At 39.7% G+C, this 22,101-nt stretch overlaps 1 protein-coding gene across 4 annotated transcripts; it reads right to left on the bottom strand.

The window, feature by feature from the left end:
- Positions 1-5,209: 5,209 nt before the first annotated feature.
- LOC124273730 (O-acetyl-ADP-ribose deacetylase-like) lies at positions 5,210-21,733 on the bottom strand. Of its 4 annotated transcripts, XM_046709030.1 has the most exons (11): positions 15,280-16,324; positions 15,077-15,188; positions 13,307-13,372; positions 12,337-12,516; positions 11,726-11,908; positions 9,455-9,558; positions 8,600-8,773; positions 8,109-8,268; positions 7,494-7,633; positions 7,115-7,291; positions 5,210-6,036 (listed from the first exon to the last, which is right to left on the bottom strand). In XM_046709030.1, the coding sequence occupies exons 5-10, from the start codon at positions 11,904-11,906 to the stop codon at positions 7,172-7,174; spliced, it is 879 nt and encodes a 292-aa protein (XP_046564986.1). In that variant the 5' UTR covers positions 11,907-11,908; positions 12,337-12,516; positions 13,307-13,372; positions 15,077-15,188; positions 15,280-16,324; the 3' UTR covers positions 5,210-6,036; positions 7,115-7,171. The 4 variants fall into 4 exon arrangements, with proteins under 4 accessions (XP_046564986.1, XP_046564989.1, XP_046564987.1 ...); XM_046709033.1 differs by lacking the exons at positions 5,210-6,036; positions 7,115-7,291; positions 7,494-7,633; ... (2 more) ...; positions 9,455-9,558; positions 11,726-11,908 and adding exons at positions 16,714-16,947; positions 17,386-17,441; positions 19,207-19,370; positions 21,629-21,733 and having other exon boundaries at positions 12,338-12,516; positions 15,280-15,331; positions 16,187-16,402; XM_046709031.1 differs by lacking the exons at positions 5,210-6,036; positions 7,115-7,291; positions 7,494-7,633; ... (2 more) ...; positions 9,455-9,558; positions 11,726-11,908 and adding exons at positions 16,714-16,947; positions 17,386-17,441; positions 19,207-19,392; positions 19,467-19,617 and having other exon boundaries at positions 12,338-12,516; positions 15,280-15,331; positions 16,187-16,402.
- Between the last annotated feature and the right edge of the window lie 368 nt (positions 21,734-22,101).

Genomic DNA, 22,101 nt, shown 5'->3' with positions numbered 1-22,101 from the left:
GTTAAACAACAAACAAAATGTCGCTATGTACAAAGGGAAATATTTCTAGATATTCACATATTTTTCCCATAATAAAGTATGCTAACCATACAACTACAAAATGTACAATGATTTTTTCCTAAGAATGAATAGAAGTTTATGGCACAGTCAAAACAAAAGCTGTTACTATCATATTTTATTACCAAATCTGATGAAAACAATTGTTGATTTACTGTATATGAAATACTTTCAGAATTAGGTGTCGTTTGTAATTTTCAAGAACTTAAGTAATCCAGCATAGCATAGAACGTTGTGGAAGGTATTTACATAACCAAGTCGTCAAGCAAATGCATCTCAAATGACAAGCTGTTGTGTAAAGATAATAAACTTGCTGCTTTGTAAACATTGTTACCACAGACTGCTATTGTGAGGTGAGGTGAAATTGGGGTTAACGTCGTGCTTGAGAATATTTTGTTCATATGACGACGTGCATGCGTGTGTATGTGTATGTGCGCCTGCTTGTACTAGCCCAGACTGAAGCTGGTTTTATAGTGCTAGCCCACTGAGATACTATGCCGCAGTGAAGCATGAATACCCTACTCAGACACATTATACTGACTCCGAGCAGACCAGTCCTTGTTGTACCCATTAATGTCGAGCGCCAGGCAGGGACCAACAAGTACCATATGTCTTTTGGTATGACGCGGTCGGGCATCGAACCCGCGACCTTCCGCTCTCCGGGCGGACGCTCTAACCACTACACCACGGAGGCGGTCGACTGCTATTGTGAGATACTAACTCCTACGTAGGGGATACTAAGTCCTACGTAGGAGACACTTAGTCCTACGTAGGAGATAGTAAGTCCTACGTAGGAGATACTAAGTCCTACGTAGGAGATAGTATGTCCTACGTAGGAGATAGTGACCCCAAAAGAAAATATACAAAATGACCTTGTGATTTTTTTATTCACAACTGTTTTAGTCTTTCATGACGTCTGAATATTCTCGATATGTTATAAATTGTTCAATTTACAAATGCGTGCGTATGTGCCAGTTTGTTACCAGAATTAGCCCGGCGACCATTGGGTGTTGACGCTCATTTATTTTGGCGGTATAATGTTCATCAACATCAGTATATAAAAGATGTAATCGCATAGTTGTTGAAAGAGGCTGTACATGAAGCGGCAAAACCCCTTTCCAGATCCTAAAGAATCCCATCCCAAGAGCAGAGTCAACTGACTGTACAAGATAATAAGCAACACCAAACAACAAAACACACACACACACACACACACACACACACACACACACACACACACACACACACACACACACACACACACACACACACACACACACACACACACACACACACACACACACACACACCAAAACCCCAACAAACAATAAAAAAAAGAACAACAACAACCCCAAAAAACAACAAACCCAAAACAAACAACACAAGCAAAAACTAAACAACAAAAACAGGGGACTTATGTGACACTCCATGAAATCTTGATGAAAAGAGCATGATTGACTGTACCTCAGAGGTTGTGAAATGTAAACACCAAAGGCGTTAACTGTGTTTTATACATATTTCTGTATCCACCTCATGCTCTTTTTAATCTTTTGACAGCAATAGATGCTTGTGTTGTCAAAATTTGATTTATCCATTTAGTTACAGCATCATTTAGGGTGCAGCATTGAAAAATGGCACAAAGACAAGGGTGGAGTCAGCAAAACGTTTGTATTCTTAGAAAACTACGTCAACAAGATGACAAGTTACACTACCTTTCAGGGACTAGTCATGTGTTATTTAGGAGTATGAGACAGTAGGCCTTCCTGTCTAATCTTGAACTCAACTACCGCAGCGCGCCAAACAGGCAAAGGGGCGCAACTCCAGAAGTATTTACCATTGGTGTTCATAGGGAGCCATCTTCTTGTCCAAATGTTTTACCCCCAATTTGTACATATATGCTATCAAAGGGGAGGTTCAGCATTTAACATTATGTACTCCCTGGTAACTTCTAATTTACTTTCGTTCTTGACCACTTGTCCAGAACCTCTGAGGATAGATATCTACGTATATCCAGGAATGAATTTTATTCTTAGGTTTGAACTGTGGGATAGTGGTAAAATCTTTTGACTGAATGGACTTCGGTCCGTTTCTGTCTGTACAAAATTGCATTTTTGAGCTTTTTTGAGAATCCACATGGTATCAATTGCGCTTGTTTTAAATACTGTGTGTGAAAGTCTCCCTTTAAGGATAATGATTAAACTTTGACACAAGAATTTGATGGTACATTCGTTGGACCCAGCAATACATTTTTCTTTCTACAGAATGTTATGTAGCTTTGGAATCCCTTTGGAATCCAGTACAAAAGAAGAATGGATATGTCTTCAGGTTTTAGAGTCAAGTCTAACGTTTTTAGCGCCGATGAATGATTTTGGCAGATTTCTTTCTCAGGTGGCATACTGAACAAATCAAGCTTATTTACAGTGGTCTGTCAGCTATGGAAAGTATAAACCAGTGTCCACGTTAACACACACCTGGCTGTGACCAATCACTGGTGCTGGTATGCACAGAACAATTTTGTTCAATGGAGACAACATGACCATTTTGACGTAAGTATTCATGACATTTGTTTGTTGTTTAAAGTCTCACTCAGCAATATATAACGGATTATCTTGATTGTCTGGTCAAGACTTGATTATTTGCAGACCTCCATTGACAATTGTCTCAAATCTGCTTCTTTTTTCTTTAAGGTTCAAGTTTCTGACAGCTTTAATTAAATCGAAGTACAGAAAAGTTCAAACTAAGATCATAGAATAACCATTTTTTCAACAGTCATAGGTTAAATGAATAGCTTTACCTCAAAAGCCGATACGTGTAATATCTGGATGTTTGAGTTGAAATTATGATGACATAGCTGGGACCATTCAATTTTTCATTTCCCCCTCCTTGTTGATGAATGACAATTACGTTTCTGATGATATCTCTGTTTATTTTGAACACTGTTTGGCCTTTTATCCAATGGAATCCAACTACACTTTGAAAAACCATAATTAATTTGTTCACTCAATCAGTGCCACACAGTACACTTACAGATCTTACATATTGTATAAATACCATCAAGTTACAAAAGCTAGTATCATTTTGCAATGGCCTATGTACAGTTACGAGAGTTCGATTGTTTCCCGATTCCGCCTGGAAAGGATGTTACTTTCATTGTTTCAGGAAAACACAGAACGTCGACCTCCATACAGACTACAAGATCAACGAGGATGTCACCAAGTTCTTCCCACACTGTGCTCGTTTGCCCTTACTTCCTCTAGGCCTTGAAGGTAATCCTGTGTTTCTACAATTCTACATCATGGGAACTAACCGAACCACCATCGCATTGCAGGATTATTGTACGGTGTCACACAAGATATCCGGTGTCACACAAGATATGCTCACTGTTTTAAGAAAATTACACAAGTCACGAGTACCATTGGTCCGGCAGGGCATGCTGCTTTTCAAGACCGCTGATGTTGAAGTCACACAATGTAAACAGCTATTTTGCCCTGTGCGCGACATTGAATGTTTCTGAGGAGAGTCAAAACTGGTTACTATGAAACAAATTACATTTACATGCTGGTGGATTAACTAAATATGACTCGTCATATGTGAACTTGATGTGATATGCCATCCCATTTTATGAGGTTCGTATGAGGTATTCTCTGGCATAGAATTTTCACAGTTTGAATTCTAGTGGAAAAATATGAACGTAACCTGGATATATCGAAAACTTTAAAAAAAGTTATGTCAACATGAATACGTCTTCCTAAACAAGAAAACAGAGAAAATACTCACAATTACGAGAAAATAATGGAAGCATCAAGAAAAAAAATCAAAATTTCTTGTTTTGAAATCCTTTCAAGGAATAGGAAATTATTGGCATTACGAAAATCTATTCGATGTAAAATGAAAAAATTAAAACTTAAAGGTCACATGCAACCAAAAAATCAAACATAATTAAAACACAATTATCACTTATTCATGACATATAATATACATTGCTGGTTACGAAAAAATATATAAACAAAATTATAAGCGTACAATTGCAAATCGAAAGTGCAAAATTGTGTACTTCGGTTTACTTCCCAAGAAACGAAGCAGCCGGGATACCGAACCCAGTCAGAGCGGGTGGGTGTGCACTCAAGTGTAACGGCTGGTTCATTTGCAGATGCCGCCTTCACGGCTAATTGTGTGTATATATATAGAGAGATGTTGGGTTTTGTAAATACATGCTCATTTTTTGTGTATAACATTTTGCAATCAACACACATCATAACATGTCATGTTTTCAAGTATCACACCTGCCTGTCTGTGTAATTACATAATGTGACAGAGACCGAACTCGGGCCATAAATCAATGCATTTTGTTTATGGTGTATAGCCTGATTGGTGTTAAGTTCAAATTGCATCTGGTCAGTGATAGCAGCTGTGTATTGAATATTGTCATTAGCAGACAGGCAGGCAGACACACAGGTGTCAATAAAACAAGACATTGAGTTTTGTCTGTGACAACGACATATCTATATCACAGTTAGAAATTCTGCCAACGCTAAATAATGACATTGCTTTTAAGTATCGAACTGAGAAAGTATCTCGGTAAGAAGAACGTGTGGTGAAATAGACAACTGAAATTATATAAACAGTTAATTTACTGTCATAACATATAAAAAGCTCGCGCCTGTGAGATATCAACAAAACATTAGAAAAATAGCTCACACCAAAGCCTTCACCGAGTATTCACCCGACAACCCGCTTCCAAGCTGTGCGAACCTATTTACTTGCGCACGTGCTATGAGCGCAGCCCAGCTGTTGAAACCCGTTTTCCCCAGAAAATTAGTGAAACGTTTTAACTCCGATTTCGCGCGTTTTTTTTCATCGCGTTATTTTTCAACTTTATAAGTTGAATTTGCATTTTTGACGATTTGTTTCGGTATGTCCATACCGAAAGGTATCAGAATCTGCAAAGTTGTTTTTTACGTTGCATGTGACCTTTAAATAGTAATGTAAATAAGGAGAAAATATTTGAAGAAATTAAATACTCGTTGATTGATTTTTTGTATAATTCTCCTTAAACCCCTCAGACTTAACAGAACCACTACACATATAATGAATAAAATGATTCAAAATGTTTCATTGACCCAGACACATTTAGAAGAAAACAAAATACTCGTTCCAATGCAATATCGTTTAATAATGTGGTTCCACTGATGTTTGTTTTACTAATGTGTTTGACCCATGTACAGTTACCTCCCCTATACTAGTCATTCATGTACACCGTTGGAACCCTGTGGAATATGCGTGGCAGATTAGTCAATGCCTCTGTTTCATTATTGTCATTTTTTGTCAGTTAAAGACTTTTGTTTAAATACAACTCAACAACCAAGAACATTGTAGTAATGTTCACATACCAAAACTAAATTGTAACAGACATTTGTAAACTAAAATTGAAAAATCTGAGTTTAATAACACAGTTACCCATAAGCCCCCTTTCTCCACAATCGATTTACTGAACTATTATGAATATAGCCGTGGAATAATGTTTAGCAGTGATTCTGAAGCAAAAGCAGGTTATAGTGGCTACAATTTGCTTTGAACGACTTGGACATGAACGTAGAAAACAATATTTGTTAAACAAGCAGGTCCTCAAGTCTATGATCAAAGCTGCCCTTCTGACGCTGTCCCGAGTTCTGACCTATGATGTTTGAGGCAGTGACAGCTGGAAAGAGATCAGGTACTCTGGGTAGGAATATGTGTCCCGATAGATGCAGAACAGCGATGGTCGTGAAGTGTCATCAGTGGTTGAGGTGAACCTGACAGAGCCAGTAGGGTCAACACGGGGAGGGTCCCTCATTTTGGCATCCCCCTTGGTGTATCTGCCCGTCAGGACCCGAGCCCTGTAGATATATTTGATACCATAGGTGTCTGGAGGAGAGTACTTGTCCATAGAAGAGGTGCTTGCATTCACGGCGAAGTACACACCTTGTCCATACAGGGTAGCTGAAATTAGAAAACTGAATGACATACTATTTAAGCTACCAATTATTTAAGCTTCCTCTCATTCCAATTGCAGCGGTACAATAGGACTGTTTCCAAAGCAGAAAGCAAGAAGAAGCAAGAAAGGGGATCAGGATCAGGAAAATGTCTTGCTCAATGACCCTGCAGATTCTGATGTATCTGAGTTTGCTGATTGTGATTTTAAAGGATCGAATTCTAACAAGTCGGATGTAGATCATAGATTTCTTTTGCGCGACGAGTTACGTACTGAGAAGACAACGGACGTTGTGATTATTCGCGCAAATCGCCTCCACCCCGGCACTCCACTCTCACACACATCAAAGCAACAAGGCCGTTGTGGATGGAAAGGTATACTTGTACAATCGGCAAGACAAAACATAATATTTGGGTGTTATGTCCATGTCTAAGCGTATTTGAACTAAAACACACAGAGTAACAAGGCTACTGTGACATTGTCCAGAGATCAAAAGTACGTTGGAAATACACCATGTCAAGATTTATTTAAGGAATCTGATGCTGCGACGCTGGACTGCTCGTGTTAAAATATTCTGTTTAAACATGTGGACATGAGTGGGTTAATCAATTACTTCACTGACATTCGTGATTCATGCAATCAAACATTGCCTGTATTACAGGCCTATTGCCGTTATACTGAATGAATTTCCTATCTGTTTTTGTCTCTCTGTCACACATGTCATCGTAATCGTATCCCAGTTGCGTAGATGTGCTCTTGCTGTGTTACACTGGATAGTCTAGTCCAGACTTGAATTATTTACAGACCGCCGCCATATTCCTGAAATATCGCTGAGTGCGGTGTTAAAGATCAATCGAACACACACTGTCTAACATATCTCTCAATAAAGTGTTCAGTCACTGGCATTCCATGTGAATGTGAAGAGATCAGAGTGGGTATATAATTCTTTTCCGCTACCCATGGCTAAAATTAGACTAATGTGTAATTTGTTTAATCACAAATGTTTGTTCAATGTGATAATTTTTTGGTCTTTCATGACGTTTACCAATGGTATCATTTAAGAGGTTATTCCAATAGTCAACTGACCGTTCTTTCCGCTGTAAGACCTATTAAAGCCATATTTGTTGATGTTGGGAACAGCTTCTACGTCAGTTCCATGCCACATGATGCGTTCATTGTCTTTGTAGGGGGATGCTCCTTCTGGATAGTCTGCATCGCGATCTGGTACTGCTTGTACAGATCCGGGATCTGAATCCTCTCAATCTGAGGTGAAACGTAAAGATACTGATATGCTTCCTAATGAACAATGAGATGCTAATTGCTATGCCTTGTGTACAGATTTTCTCTGACTGCCTAACGGCCATGGGGAACACATCGATTGTATGAGCTTTTTGGAAAGTTTTGAAATCAGATCACGTTGATTAGTACCGAGTTAATCCCATTTTTGTATGTGTACGTTGTTTACCTTAAAGATGGTAGAACGATGTCCCTTTTCACCCAATGACGCCATGAAACTGTTCTTCACACTCATGTATTCTATGCTTCCTTCAGCAACGTTGAAAACCCTCTGGTCAGACTCGAAGCTTTCCCAGCAAGTGGGATAAGCTAGATGGACATACACAGATATTCACGTAAAAACGTGTTCATGTTTCATTGAAAGGAAATACACAACGAATTAATCAATCTTTTCGTCCAGAGAACCACACAGTGCCAATAAGCGACGGCTAAGAGGACGTCACTGGCATCAAGCATCAAATTCAATAAGTAAAAACTTATGAGTCAAGCACGTCTTCAATGATGCGTCTAAGATATAACTCAAGCCAATACATCACTTTATACGATTCGTCTATCGTATTGAAGATCCCAAGAAAACAGTGAATGTGTTAAGGAATCGGTTTTACGCTGTACTCCACAAAATACGTTGGGGAAGACCAGGATTAGGCTGCTCACATTGTACCGATTTGGGAAAACATATCCTGACCTTCGGGGTGTGAATCGAATACTTTAACCACTAGGTTTTAACAACAATCCCACCAAGGTGAAACCTGTACTGATATTTAACCAAAACAATTATACCTACCCACAAAACCCAGATCAGCAACTGTTTGTAGAATTTCATCCAAATGATGGCACACTTTGGTGAGGCGGTGGAATGGCCTCTTCAGATGTACCTCACCACTACCTTTTAATGTGTTGACATCTACGCCCTCTTTCTTTGCAAACGCCACAAGATCTTCAGTCTGAGGTTGATAGGAAAGGGACACTATTGTTGAAGGACAGGCGATCGAGAAGAAATGTACTGGAGAGTAATTCGTGTACTTTTGAAAATATGAAGAAAACGGTAGCGGGTACACGACATCTACCTCACATTAACACCAACCCGACATAAATGTCTCTTAGAAGTTAATTGCATTCGAATAAATCGATAAAGTCAGATAAAGCTCCTGCTTCTTTGTAGTTAGAATGAATTACTTTGACATTTAGTAGGTATCTATTGTCAGTCTGGGAATCGGGAATATTGCACCGGGGCCCATCCTGCTTCCCATGTTTTTACTGCTCGTGTATTATTACCTTTGAAGACGTCAGCTCCTGTATCCGCTGGTCCACAACTTTCCTGGTGAAGTCTTCATCACATCTGTCTGCCAGCTTTTTAACGATTGCGTCACACTTATTTTCCTGACAATACACTGTCACTGACGCTACAGACTCGTTCCTACTGGGGCGTTCTGCTGCAGGCATCGGCAACTTAAAATATGGTATTACATATAGTGAAAGGTACACTCAAATATGCTATGCCAATACAAACTGTAAGATTGTGATAATGGGAGGGACGCATAAAACTCCGTGTATCCCAAATCATGGATGCATGCTTTTTCCATGAGGCGGGGTATAAATGATTTATTCTCCCTGACAAAGATTTATATCCGGCTTGGGCGGTGTACGGCCGTGCCCCGGGCGTACATGATCATTTGTTCAAGGTCACGTGAGATCAGAGATGGACGTTCTTATAATTATATGAAGTGGGGTAATGAAACATGTCATGACATTCTGTAAAGTTATTCCACACTCGAACACGTTATTACATGATGAAATGGTAAAGAAGGTGTTCATGGAACTTGATTAATACAGCCATGTTGTTGTCTAACTAGTACGTATGGCGATGTTTTGCGTGTTTATCTTTCTGATATTTCTTGCATTCAGGCAGTTTTTTAAGCTGAATAAACCTTTTCTCGGGATTTGTTGATCATGTTAACACCTTCGGCTAGAACAATCCTTTGCGGTTTTTTCCAGCAAGTGTCATCTTGCATCATAGTGCATATTTCCATGGGTCTTATCTTATACGTGACGTGCGGGTCATGTGCGTGTAGATTCAGCGATTTAATTACTGGGCAACAATATCTCCTTGATTGTCAATGTGGAACATACCTTTGCATTGACACTAAGGCCAAATGTTTCAAGCACACCATCGTCCGTTGTCTCTGTTTTGGATGTTCTCCTTTTAATTGCCTTTATACGAGACTTCAGTCTTCCTGTTAGCAGGAAACGTAACTTGGGATATTCCATTTCAGGAAATGATAAGAGGAAAGCCACAGCCACATATATAACTGACTGACATGCTTTCAAGATATTTTCACAGTCACTTTTCGTGATCGCTATGGACAAACTTTATTGATAGCAACTTCTTTATTTCGTGAGTGCAACCATCCTCGATAATCTCCAGGGTATAGGTTACGATCACTCTCCACTATACCCTGGATGTATCCACGGCTTGGCCCGATGATTTTATTACCTCCCTTTGCTGGCTTTGCATACTCACAGTAGCCGATCAGCTAAGCCGCCATTACATCCGTGCTTGCCAGTGTCAACAAAGATAGCGGTAGCAGTCGCGAAGCTATGTTCGCAGTGCCACTCAAATTTTTTGAGGAAATAATACAGACAAATTGACAGATCTGAAACTTTCAAAAAATATATAAAAGAACTCCTTCTACCTCTTTCAGAGTACCTCTGCATCAATTGTGTTGCCAAATGTATACGGTTAGATAATTTAAGAAGCGAAAGTGAGTTGCACTCCCGAAAAAAAGAAGTCGCTATCAATAAAGTTTGTCTATTTGTACTCACCATCTTCTAGAATCCACCACAAAGAAGTTTCGTGGTCTTGTGAGACGAAAAGCAAATACATTTATGACATGACAATGATTCAAAACTAGGTAGTAGGTATTTCATAAACATAATATTATTAATCACTATCCAATAGTGACTATACTGGGTGTTCGCTTTAAAGGTGAGCATGTCTGCACTAGATGAAATATAATATCCTATCTCGTCTTAGTTCGGACTATTGGCTGAAGAACTCGTTCGTCTTTCCTAAATGGGCACTGTGTGTGAAGCACATTTCTGTCTGTACCTTGCCTCGATATTGCCTCAATTTTGCTGAAAGCGGTGCAAAAGCACATTCTTTCGTTCAGTGGTACTTTAACTAATTTTGTTGTTGATAAGATTTATCTTCAAATGCATTCATTTGGTCATACCTGTTTTAGATTCTTATCACTGGATTGTCTGGCCAAGACGAGTATTTACATACCGCCGTCACATATACTACCCATCAAAAGTTTAGACTCACTTAAAAAACTCACTATATGTTATATATATACAAACAAGTGATTTCTGCAAGTGCATAAGCAATAAATATATAAAATATGAGTCCTGATATTTCTTCTTGCCAAATCTCCTTTATATCTGCACAGGATCTTTCGCCGTTCAACGGCTCTTCAGGTGTACAATGAAAGCTGAGTGTCGTCATAGGCGACACATAACGGTAATAGCTATGTCATCATCATGCGTATGACGTTAAGCATGATGACGACATAGCTAACACCGTTCGTATATATATATAAAATTCACCTTTTGTCTACTGATATCAATTATATCAACACTAGTTGATAAAGTTACACATATCCGAGGCTTGCCGAGGATATATTTACCATTATCAACGAGTGTTGATATAATTGACATCAGCAGACACGAGGGTGAAATTCTATTTTTCATAAAAATTCATTCATTAGGTATCAATGAAAAGTGTACATCTCTCAACACTGTACTACCATTAGACTTGCAGTGCAGCGATGTCATAGCATTGTAACGTCATCAAGTTGATGACGTCATAGCATTGTCAGGGCATTGTACAAAATCTATTGTCAAAACGATATCTCCTAGGAGATATATGATCTCACATAAGCGATATCTCCTGTGGAACACAGTTTTGGATGATATATATATGGTTACATCAAAGATGAATTTCTCTACATCCTGGGTGAAGCAGCTGCAAACTTTATACAGATGATGTTGCAAGAGGATCATGCATCAAATTGCCGGAACGCAAATATCGTGCATGTGAACAGCTGCGTCTTGGTGTTGAATTTTGTTAAGAATTCGCCAATTTTCACTGAGTTTCACCATTTATTGAACTCATGATAATAATGTTTTCAACGTTTCAAATTTATTTTACAATACATCAGTACATGTATAAACAGTACCTTTGAAAAGTATGGACTATTTTGCAAAATCTAGTTTAGAACAGTTGACTGAAGTAAGTGGCTACATTTACACTAGTGAGTCTAAACTTTTTGATGGGTAGTATAGCTGGAATATTGCTGAGTGCGGTGTTAAACACCAAACAAACATACCTGTCTTACATACCTGTCATGGTGGAGAGGTCTGGTATAGCCTTGAGCACTGCGTCTTTGTACGTGGCTAACTTGGACTGGTCGGGGCAGAAGACTCGAATCATTTCCACAGTAGTTGTGTGCATGGTTCTGGCCGCGTCCACCATTTCCCTCGCCGCCTCCTCGTATACTTCTTCAAGAGAACCCCGCAGCATATCTGTTGAATATTGACTCATATATGACATTTATGTTATATCGACCAAATTCCTATGTTAATCAAACCAGGTGCGTGCCATCCATCCTTGCGGTACCTCTGAGAGGAAAAGCATATCAGATAAAAAACGTGATGGACATTCGTCTTCTTGCAGGAACTGGCTTTCTAAAACAAGTAGAAAGAACAACCTCAAAAACCAGATTTTTTTTCACCTTTAACTCTCTCACTCAATCACAACAGCCAACGGTATAAACCCCCAATTTCTATTACATGAGGGTAGGCTTGAGACAACGTATTTTATTACTTCCGATCAGTTTATTCTGCTCTCACTGAGCATTATGATAAACTCGAAGACAAGAATACAAGCGCCCTTACTGTCGTGATCAAGATAAAAGTAAGGATTATTGTAATGATCTATTTAACCCACATACCAGGTGGAACAGCTGGGAAAGCAATGGACGTGTACTCGTTGGTCTCATCCACGAGTAGGATACATTTCTTTATAGTTTTCTTCCAACTTCCGAAATGTTTAGGTGCAGTGTGTAGGATGTTTTTGCACTGTAAACCCGGAGCCGTGGTAAGAACCACTCCATTCTTCTTGATGACACTGTCTGTAAACATAATAACTTATGACATCATGACACCCACGGGTGGCACCCATCATAAACAAATGCAAAGGCTAGTCAATCGTTTACCTGAATAAACGCGGGAATCTGTTGTACAATCATTTTTGTCACTGGTGGGTCAAATTTGGAAATGTATTCCACATTATTAATCAAAAGACTGTTTCATGAACTTTGAATACTCAACAGACTAGGGTTGAATTGGGCCCATTAGGTGTTTTCGATCTATTTAGTATTTCCAGATGAAACGAAGGCGAGATTTGTTCCCAGAACTGTTGTTCCTTACCAAATCGCGCTTGATAGGACTAGTGCCTATCTTTTGAGTTTTGCTTTTTTCTTTTGTTCTGTGTTTTTCTGGCGTGTGCCTGTATTTTATAAAGGTAGTGAGGGAGTACCTGTAAGGTTAACATTGTCTTGACTTTGCGTGTGTTTGGTAAGGGTGCATTATGCACTTCCCCTTTATAGTCATCACTAATGTGATATTATGTGATAAATGTACATCATTTATGTTAAACTATTTGCAAACGGGATCAGTGGGGGATATGGAAGATTTTGTCATCTTCGTGAGGGATGACAGAAACTGTCTCTTCCCAAGTTGCCTAAAGTGGTTAATACAGTAAGGTACGTTTATATCGAACTGGAATACAGAATGGTTTTGTACCAGCAAAATGATTTATATTTAAGTCGAAATACGTACGACGAACTACGGTTATAGTGAACTAGAATAGTGGTCCCTTTGTTCAAGTAGATTGTGGTAACATTGTTCAAATGTACAAACCTTCATCCTGACATTCTTCAACAAAACTAGTGCCACATTTTAATCTCAAACTTGCTGAAACGTCACCTGAACAGAACAGACAAATGTAACATATATACTAGGTGTCATTAATAAAGGGTCAAATCATATATAGCACATGTTTCTCAGAATAGAACTAAGAGTGTCATCATAATGTTTAATGTGTTGACAAAGTTGACACATCGTGACCTACAGACAAAGCGTTCAAACAGCCCTAGAAAACATCAGTTTGTATAGACATCCCCCCCCCCCATTGAATATGACAAACATGAAGCACTCGGTCAGTCCATATCTTGTGTACCCTCCTCGTGCGTCCAAGACACAGGTGCACCTTGTTCTCATGCTCCTTATCAAGTTCAAAAAGAAAGCTTGCGGAATAGCATTCCATTCTTCTACAAGAGCTCTGTGGAGTCCTGGGAGATCCACTGTTGCTAGGTGACGTGTGTACACACGTCGACCGAGTTCATCCCAGGCATGTTCAATTGGGTTGAGGTCTGGAGAGGGTGATGGCCACTCCATCCGCTCTGCACCCTGCTGCCTAGAGAATCCCGTGACAATCCTGTCCCTGTGAAGCCTAGCTTTGTCTTCTTGCAGTAAAGAGGGTCAACCATAAAACCATGCACAGCTTGCAGGAACAGTACTGCTATAGGAGCCAGAATCTCGTCCCGATAACTCTGTCGGGTAAGATTACTAATTGCAGTAGAGTACGTCTAGTAGGAGTTAATCATAGAAGGGCAAATTGAATCTACTTTCATCTGTGAAGAGCACACGTGACCATTGACGTTGATTCCAGCGGCCATAATGTCTACTCCATCTCAAACGCGCCTGCTTGTGACTTGGTATTAGTGGTACGCGAACTGCAGGTCGCCTATAGCGGAGTCCAGCTACCCTAAATCGTCGACGAACGGTGCTCCTTGATATCCTTACGTTGTTGATATTGAAGTCTGAAGATCTACTGTGTTAAGGAACCTGTTATTTAACGCAGTGATCACCATGTGCTTATCATTTCGGGCGACCTGAGCCACGTGCATATCCCACCCATTAGCTTGAAATCTCTGCCACGGTCTACCAACAGCGCTCTCACTCACATTAAAGCGGACAGCAACCTGCCGCTCAGTTTGACCAGATTCCAGAAAGCCTATAGTCTGACCCCTTTCAGCAAATGTAAAGAAACCCGTCTCATTTTAAGCTGCGATTTCAAACAGGAAGCTGAATAGTGAACGACTGTGAAAAAAGTATCAATGCATGTGTATTGTCCTCCATTTTCCATGGCTAGAGCGACTTGCACGTGCAAATCATTGAATTAAGTGGCAGGTGGATTTCCATGCTAACAATTTAGATAAAAAATGTGCCATTTGAACCGGACTTTTTCGGACGTTAAAGAACTGACATTTCAATTGCCTGGTGTGTTTTTTTCCATGCTGTTAAGAAAGTTTGTAAAACATTCAGTTGTATATATATATTTCAAACAAAATCAAAGATTTTACAACTTTTTCAGAAATAATGTTACCAATAGCTTGGCCCTTCATTAAGGGTGCCGGGAGTAATACTATAAATGTGGTTGGTACTTCGATAAGGGAAAAACATTGTAAGTAAAAAATGTTATTATAGAGCTATAACTTGAAGTTTCAAGTGTTTAGATTGAAAATTGTTTTGTAAAAGTAAGGCAGTATTAGAAACAGAACACCATGTGTTACACACATCAGGGCACTGAGTTCTGAATATTTTCCCACCTGTAAAAAATTGTCCTACCTGAATCAAATGACAGTTGTTTTGTTGTGGGGTGAACGATGACATCCACACAATCGTCAGTTATCTCCCCCTTCAAGAAGAACGAGCATCAGCTTGCCAATCGGAATGGTTTCTATGGAGACATGATTGGTATTTGTCAATTTCAGTTTGGCTGTCACAAATGGTCTATATACCTTTACTGATTTTTGCACCAAATACTATACCTGAACTCTTATTTGCAGAAGCCGTAGCTTTCTGTAGGTGTCGTTTATAAGCCTGAAATGGTAAAGAACTATCCTGTACACGACCAGTAATGGTTTCAGTAAAGAAGACAAATCAAAGATTCCAATTATAAAAGAAACGTTACACACAGATATAAAATAACACACCCATCATATGCGTCACTATGTTACTTATCTGATAAAATAACTTGATATAATCAATACCACATGTAAGACAAGTGTGTCAGCCTGGATAGTAGAGGTATTCGCTGGTTCTGGTACTGCCGTAGGCATAGTTCCACCTCATCCGAGATATGTCCTATGATGGTAGGAGAAGGGTAAGGTCTTGGGAAACAGCTTTGCAATAGGGTGGCATTATCCTGGTGCATCTTGGCGTCACGTCCTACATTGTCACAAAGTTATGTGTCCCGATAAATGTCTGGCAAACTACTTTTGTTCCTGTTTGCAACACGTGACTTGTTCTACGCATGATATTACTGAAATATCGCCGACGTGTCTTTCAATTGTAACTCACTCACACGATGCATGTGGGAACAGTGAATTACGACTTTATGGGCGAGGTGATGTCTACGTATTTAGTGATGCATTCAGTAATTTCAGAATATACGTACATGTATGAAGCACACTTACTTTTTCCGTTACTATCGTGTCATCTCAACCTTCAAGGCTTCAGTCCATTTTCTCACAAATACTAACACATGTTACTTGTTGTTTACTACGGTATATGAAATATTACACTTCTTCATAGCTAAATGGTCAGTTTATAAATACATGAGTTGTCAGTTTATAATCTATTTATAGGAATGATGATATCATGCGAGAAAGTGAATTGGCAATGACACAGACACATTAAAGTCAACCTTTCGCATGAAAAACTTCAGGTACCTACTTCTTCAAAGTCGAGGTCTTCTGGATAACCGACGACATGCACGTCCACAACAGAAAGAGGAACATTGTCAAACTCCCGCACAGTGTCAATAATGGCCGCTGCTGTCACGTACTTTGGGTAGCCAAGATTGCCAGATCCGAGGGCAGGAAAGGCAATGGATTTGTGTCCCTGAGTCGAAGCATTGGTGATGCAATCACTGACAACTTGTCTCAACACCTTTAAGAAACCCCGAAAAAAGCAACGGATACTGTCAACTCTGACGATGTGTCTGTTCGTGTTTAGTATTACTCCGCTTTTAGTAAAATTCCAACAATATCATGGAGGAGGGGATGAGCTTTACACGCTATTACACATAGGCTACATCATCGCCCGTCTGACAAAGACCAGTACTGTATTAATCAATTTTACTGTAATCAGAGAGCTCTCGAACTAAGAAACATTTCAATGTTGTTGCCAGCAAGATTTCCGTAATTAAAGATATAAAGTAAAAAATATTAGAAAAGGAAAATATCTAAAACCAGCCTTACGTCGTCTGGCCTGCACCTATCGCTCTTCCAGTGGGGCAGGCAACAGTGATATATAGCTTTACACTTCAGTTTTCCTCCAGATGTCTCAACTATCTCAGCAACACCTAATCCTGCTGGGCATTTATTCCTACACTCTTCTCCTATCTCTTTCCCTGCAGCCTTCAAAATGCATCTGGAAAGTTGTCCAGTCTGCATGTCAAGATTTCGTCCAAGGGAATTAACGATGACGTCATCCTGCAAATGAACCGTGAAGATCAAGATTAGAATTGGTCTTAAGAATCCCATGCTTGTCATAAGAGGTGACTTACGGGATCGGGTGGTCAAGCTCACTGACTTGGTTGACACTTATGTCATTAAATCCCAATTGCGTTGATCGATGCTCATGCTGCTGATCACTGGATTGTCTGGTCCAGACTCGATTACCGACCGCCGCCATATGGCTGGAATATTGGTGAGTGCGGCGTTAAGACAAACAAACAAACAAACAATCAAACAAACAAACAAACAAACAAACAATCAAACGAACAATCAAACAAACAAACAAACAAACAATCAATCAAACAAACAATTAAACAAACAAACAAACAAACAAACAAAACAAAACCAGTTATTTATAGTTAAAACTCCTCTGGTCCCTTCCGGGTCAGTCATTGTTTAAAAAAGTGAACTCACTGCGACCTCAGTTATCTGTTGCTTGAGAAAGGACAAGTTGATATGTGTTGTAATAACTGTAACAAACAAACAGTGTCATATAACGTGGTAGGAGCAGTAAGTGTAGAGAACGATGTACTGCTTGACGCACAGTATCTTACGGTTTCCAGAACCAGAGACGTCTTAACTCAGAGACCATATATGGTCTCTGGTTAAATATATTAACACGTTTTCTGTACGTCCTGCCCTGTCCAAAATATAATTGTGAAACGGGCTCGAGCGGGATAGAACATGTGACTTTTGTAAAATGTACGATGCTAGTTCGATCATAAACAGTTCTCGGTACGTCTGTATCGTCTTTACCCCGTCCCCAGAGAATTGGTATTACGTTTAGACTAGTTAAAATTGTCCGTAAACCCCCTGTGAACAACCTTTTCAAGCAGTTCAATCCCAACCTTAAGTCAGTTTATTTCCGTTGTGAATTAGACCAAACTCGTTCTTAACTCGACCAACTCGTTTTCAGGCAGTTCTTCCCGTTCGCACTCTGTTGTCACTCCGTTCTTAGTGCGTGCAATCGCGATAACCATCGCGTCCTGACGATATTTCTCTAAGTACCTTATTCCCGTTCTCAGTTTCAAGGCGGAGTTCCTCGCGAACATTTGATAATAATTCCTCGCAATCAGTTGATGATAATGTCCCACAACTATTCGCCTTACAGGTTTAAACCAGTTCCACACCCAACATGTTCTTGTTCTTTTCCTCCTTTCTTGTCTACCAACTCATTGTACTCTTGCTCTGCTTCCAGTTAAAATTGCAGAAAATCAGCATTCATCATGTTGACAGGTGCAAATTTGTTCATGTTTCACAGGTAGAAATCTCTATCCCAAATGACGAACGTTTTAAAAACACAGGTACCTTCAAAGTTGTCAGATCGTACTGCACACGGTGTTGACGACGTGAGAAGTACATAAACGTAATGAAAACCCATTGCGAACTTTTAGAACCGTGTAGGAACCTACTACGAACTTCTTCAAAACAATTAATTTTGTTTTGAACACATTTGCCCGGAATAGCAACTAAGGACATAATGCGGGCGAGTTGGGTCTGTCTGCGAACGGGATGGACGTGGTGGAAACTGTGTACAAACGCATTGAGATTGATGCCCGACTGCAGTACATCCGCAATTCCGTTTGCAGTACGGCAATCTCGTTTTATGTACGTTGACACTCCGTCCAATTTTAGAACGGGTAAAACGTTGGACATGTTCAACGCTCTGGAGCACCCTTCCGTCCCTGCGACTGAGCCCGTCCATAAAGTTATTTAACATACTGTGAACAGGTGTCACTACGTCCAGTCCGTTCGCACACAGTTCTTGCCCGATCCGAACTTTTTTCAAGGCCGTAATGAGAACGGGTTTGGTGTGATTGGGGTATAATATTGTACCTCCAGTAACTGTAATTGCTCGATGTTTAAATACGATGTATTTTTCAGCGAGTGGCAGCCATGCGATATTATCTTATTCAACAATACAAACGTGTGCGGATTCCTGGCATGTCAAGAGAATATCCGAAGCAAACTGTTTTCCATCATTTTGTGAAAGAAATACTTTTTCCAAAACATTTCAAGCTCTTCAACCCCGTGGATCACTTGGTCGGCTTCAAGCCTATCTTCAAACCAACAATTTCGGATCCTGATCGTATCCCAACTGCGTAGATCGATGCTCATGATGTTGATCACTGGATTGTCAGGTTTATTAGATTATTTACAGTCCGCCGCCATATAACTGGAATATTACACAACTTTAAACAACAAACAAAGAAAGCGACTTTCCCACCAACTCACCAGGTTCAAACTCTTTTACTTCTATGGTGCATCCTTCCTGTTCCTGAAGAGAGTTCATCACACTTTTCCCCTCATCGCACTCAAAGAACGCCAGGATCTGCGGCTTTTCGAATCTGTACGTTTCTGCGTAGGTACCAGCCATTCTTGTGGGATGTCTGCCCCGACTAAAGTACAATTCGTATACAACTGAACAATAAATTTCAATGCAATACCCTATTTTGTCTTGCAGCAGAGGCCTTTCAAGTAAACAACTGGCCTACCTTTGCATGTGTTTGCCACTTCTGTCATGGTTCTACAGAGTACGCTCTGTGGCAGACACCTGGTATCGTCACTATTAGAGAGTGATTCATAAGCGAATGGAGTATAGCAGTTTTAGTTTTGATTATATCCGTATGTCAATGAGATGTCAATGTCATCCCAGGGTCGTACTGGTATGCACTGGTTTAGTGTAAACATAAAATGAATACGTGTTTTCGTTACCTGGAAAAGTTCGCCAAGATAAAACAAATATGACCTACTTTTAGCCCCCAATGTGCGTGGTGTGTTTCATATGCTACGAATCAGGAGCTCCTTTCACGAACCTTTACTAAAGATAACCTTAACTCCTATTCTTTAACATTGCGCTAAGGTTATCTTAGTGACTTACGATCCTTGTGATGAAAAAGGTTTCGTTGCGTTTTATACGGCGGCTTGTACATGATATAAATACACATTACGATCCATACATGCTGAGTATTGTAAAGTAAGTCTTCCAATAGTTGTCGTGTGCATATATAGTCTAATGATAGGCGACTTCCGGGTTTGAGGACGATATGTCAGACAGATATGCGATTTAAACCCTTGCAATTCTCTGACAGACAAAAGCTTTACTTCGTCTTGCGAGTGTATGGACATAGTGGTCCGGAGGATGACCGAACGATGGGTGTTATGGAAAACTGTAATAAAATGCTGGTTTGGTTCACTGGAGACTGGAGTCGAAGGATAGAAACAATATGCCTTGGGACATAATTGAATATAAGCATGTTCACATATGTGCAGACAGGCCTGCAAACACACTAGCACACACGCCCGCAAGCACCCACACACATGTGCGAGGCATAAACATTCGTACGCACCATACACATGCACATGTACACACGTACATAACCATAGTCTACACTTACACACATAGAGATACTCCATACACATGCACATGTACACACGTATATAACCATAGTCTACACTTATACACATACAGATTCTCCATACATATGCACATGTACTCAAGTATATAAACATAGTCTACACTTATACAGATAGAGATACTACATACACATGCATATGTACACACGTATATAACCATAGTCTACACTTATACACATAGAGATACGCCATACACATGCACATGTATTCAAGTATATAACCATAGTGTGCACATATACACATACAGATAAGCCATACACATGCACATGTACTCAAGTATATAACTACAGTCTACACTTAAACACATAGAGATACTCCATACACATGAACATGTACTCAAGTATATAACCAAAGTCTACATTTAAACACACAGAGATACGCCATACACATGCACATGTACACAAGTATATAACTACAGTCTACACTTATACACATAGAGATACTCCATACACATGAACATGTACTCAAGTATATAACCATAGTCTACACATACACACATACAGATACGCCATACACATGCACATGTACACACATATATAACCATAGTCTACACATATACACATAGAGATACACCATACACATGCACATGTACTCAAGTATATAACCATAGTCTACACATATACACATACATATACGCCATACACATGCACATTTAAACACATAGAGATACGCCATACACATGCACATGTACTCAAGTATATAACCATAGTCTACACTTATACACATACAGATACGCCCTACACATGCAGATGTACACACCTATATAACCATAGTCTACATTTAAACACATACAGATACTCCATACACATGCACATGTACTCAAGTATATAACCATAGTCAAGATATATACACCAACGAACTACTGTACAACCATAACCCATGTCAGATATATACACCAACCATCAAGTGTACAACCAAAGCCCATGTAAGATACATACACCAACCATATACTGTACAACCACAACCCATGTAAGATATATACACCAACCATCAACTGTACAACCACAGCCTATGTAAGATACATACACCAACCATATACTGTACAACCACAACCCATGTAAGATACATACACCAACCATATACTGTACAACCACAACCCATGTAAGATATATACACCAACCATCAACTGTACAACCACAGCTCATGTAAGATACAAACACCAACCATCTGCTGTACAACCTCAACCCACGTCAGATACATATACCGTTCACACAACAAACGGTGTCTGAATCACACTTACCAGCATGTGGCTTGAGACTGTGAATGATTTCTACCAAATCAAATCTTTAACTGAAGTGACCACAGGAGACACCCGCGGAGTGGTGTAACGTGACTTATTACTTCCTTGTTGACTGTGTCATATCATAAACAAGGCCTCGCCCTTTTTTTGTCTGCTGATCTATGTATGTATGCATTGTTTACGCGTTAGGTTTTCAGAGACACAACTTTTTTTAATCTTACACCTTATTCCTTACTCATCCCATTTGTCATGTCGGGGCACCATGACCTGATATCAGTCTAGTCACCGGCCCTGATCACACAGTCCAGCTAAATAGACCCTTTACCATAAACCGACCGATGGGATGCAAAGGGTAATTGCTGGTATTGTCATAGAAGTTCACTGTGAATCAAAGCTACCGCATTTCATGTCGAATCCTATGTTTTCAGATCAGAAAAATAAATACACGGTCTTGTATGTTCGGTTTCTTTTTC

The sequence above is a fragment of the Haliotis rubra genome, unplaced genomic scaffold (genome assembly GCF_003918875.1).
Source record: "Haliotis rubra isolate DU_JTF1 unplaced genomic scaffold, ASM391887v1 Scf1832, whole genome shotgun sequence".
NCBI lineage: Eukaryota > Metazoa > Mollusca > Gastropoda > Lepetellida > Haliotidae > Haliotis > Haliotis rubra.
The sequence above is the reverse complement of the archived record's forward strand: the minus strand, read 5'-3'. Positions and strand labels throughout refer to the sequence as shown.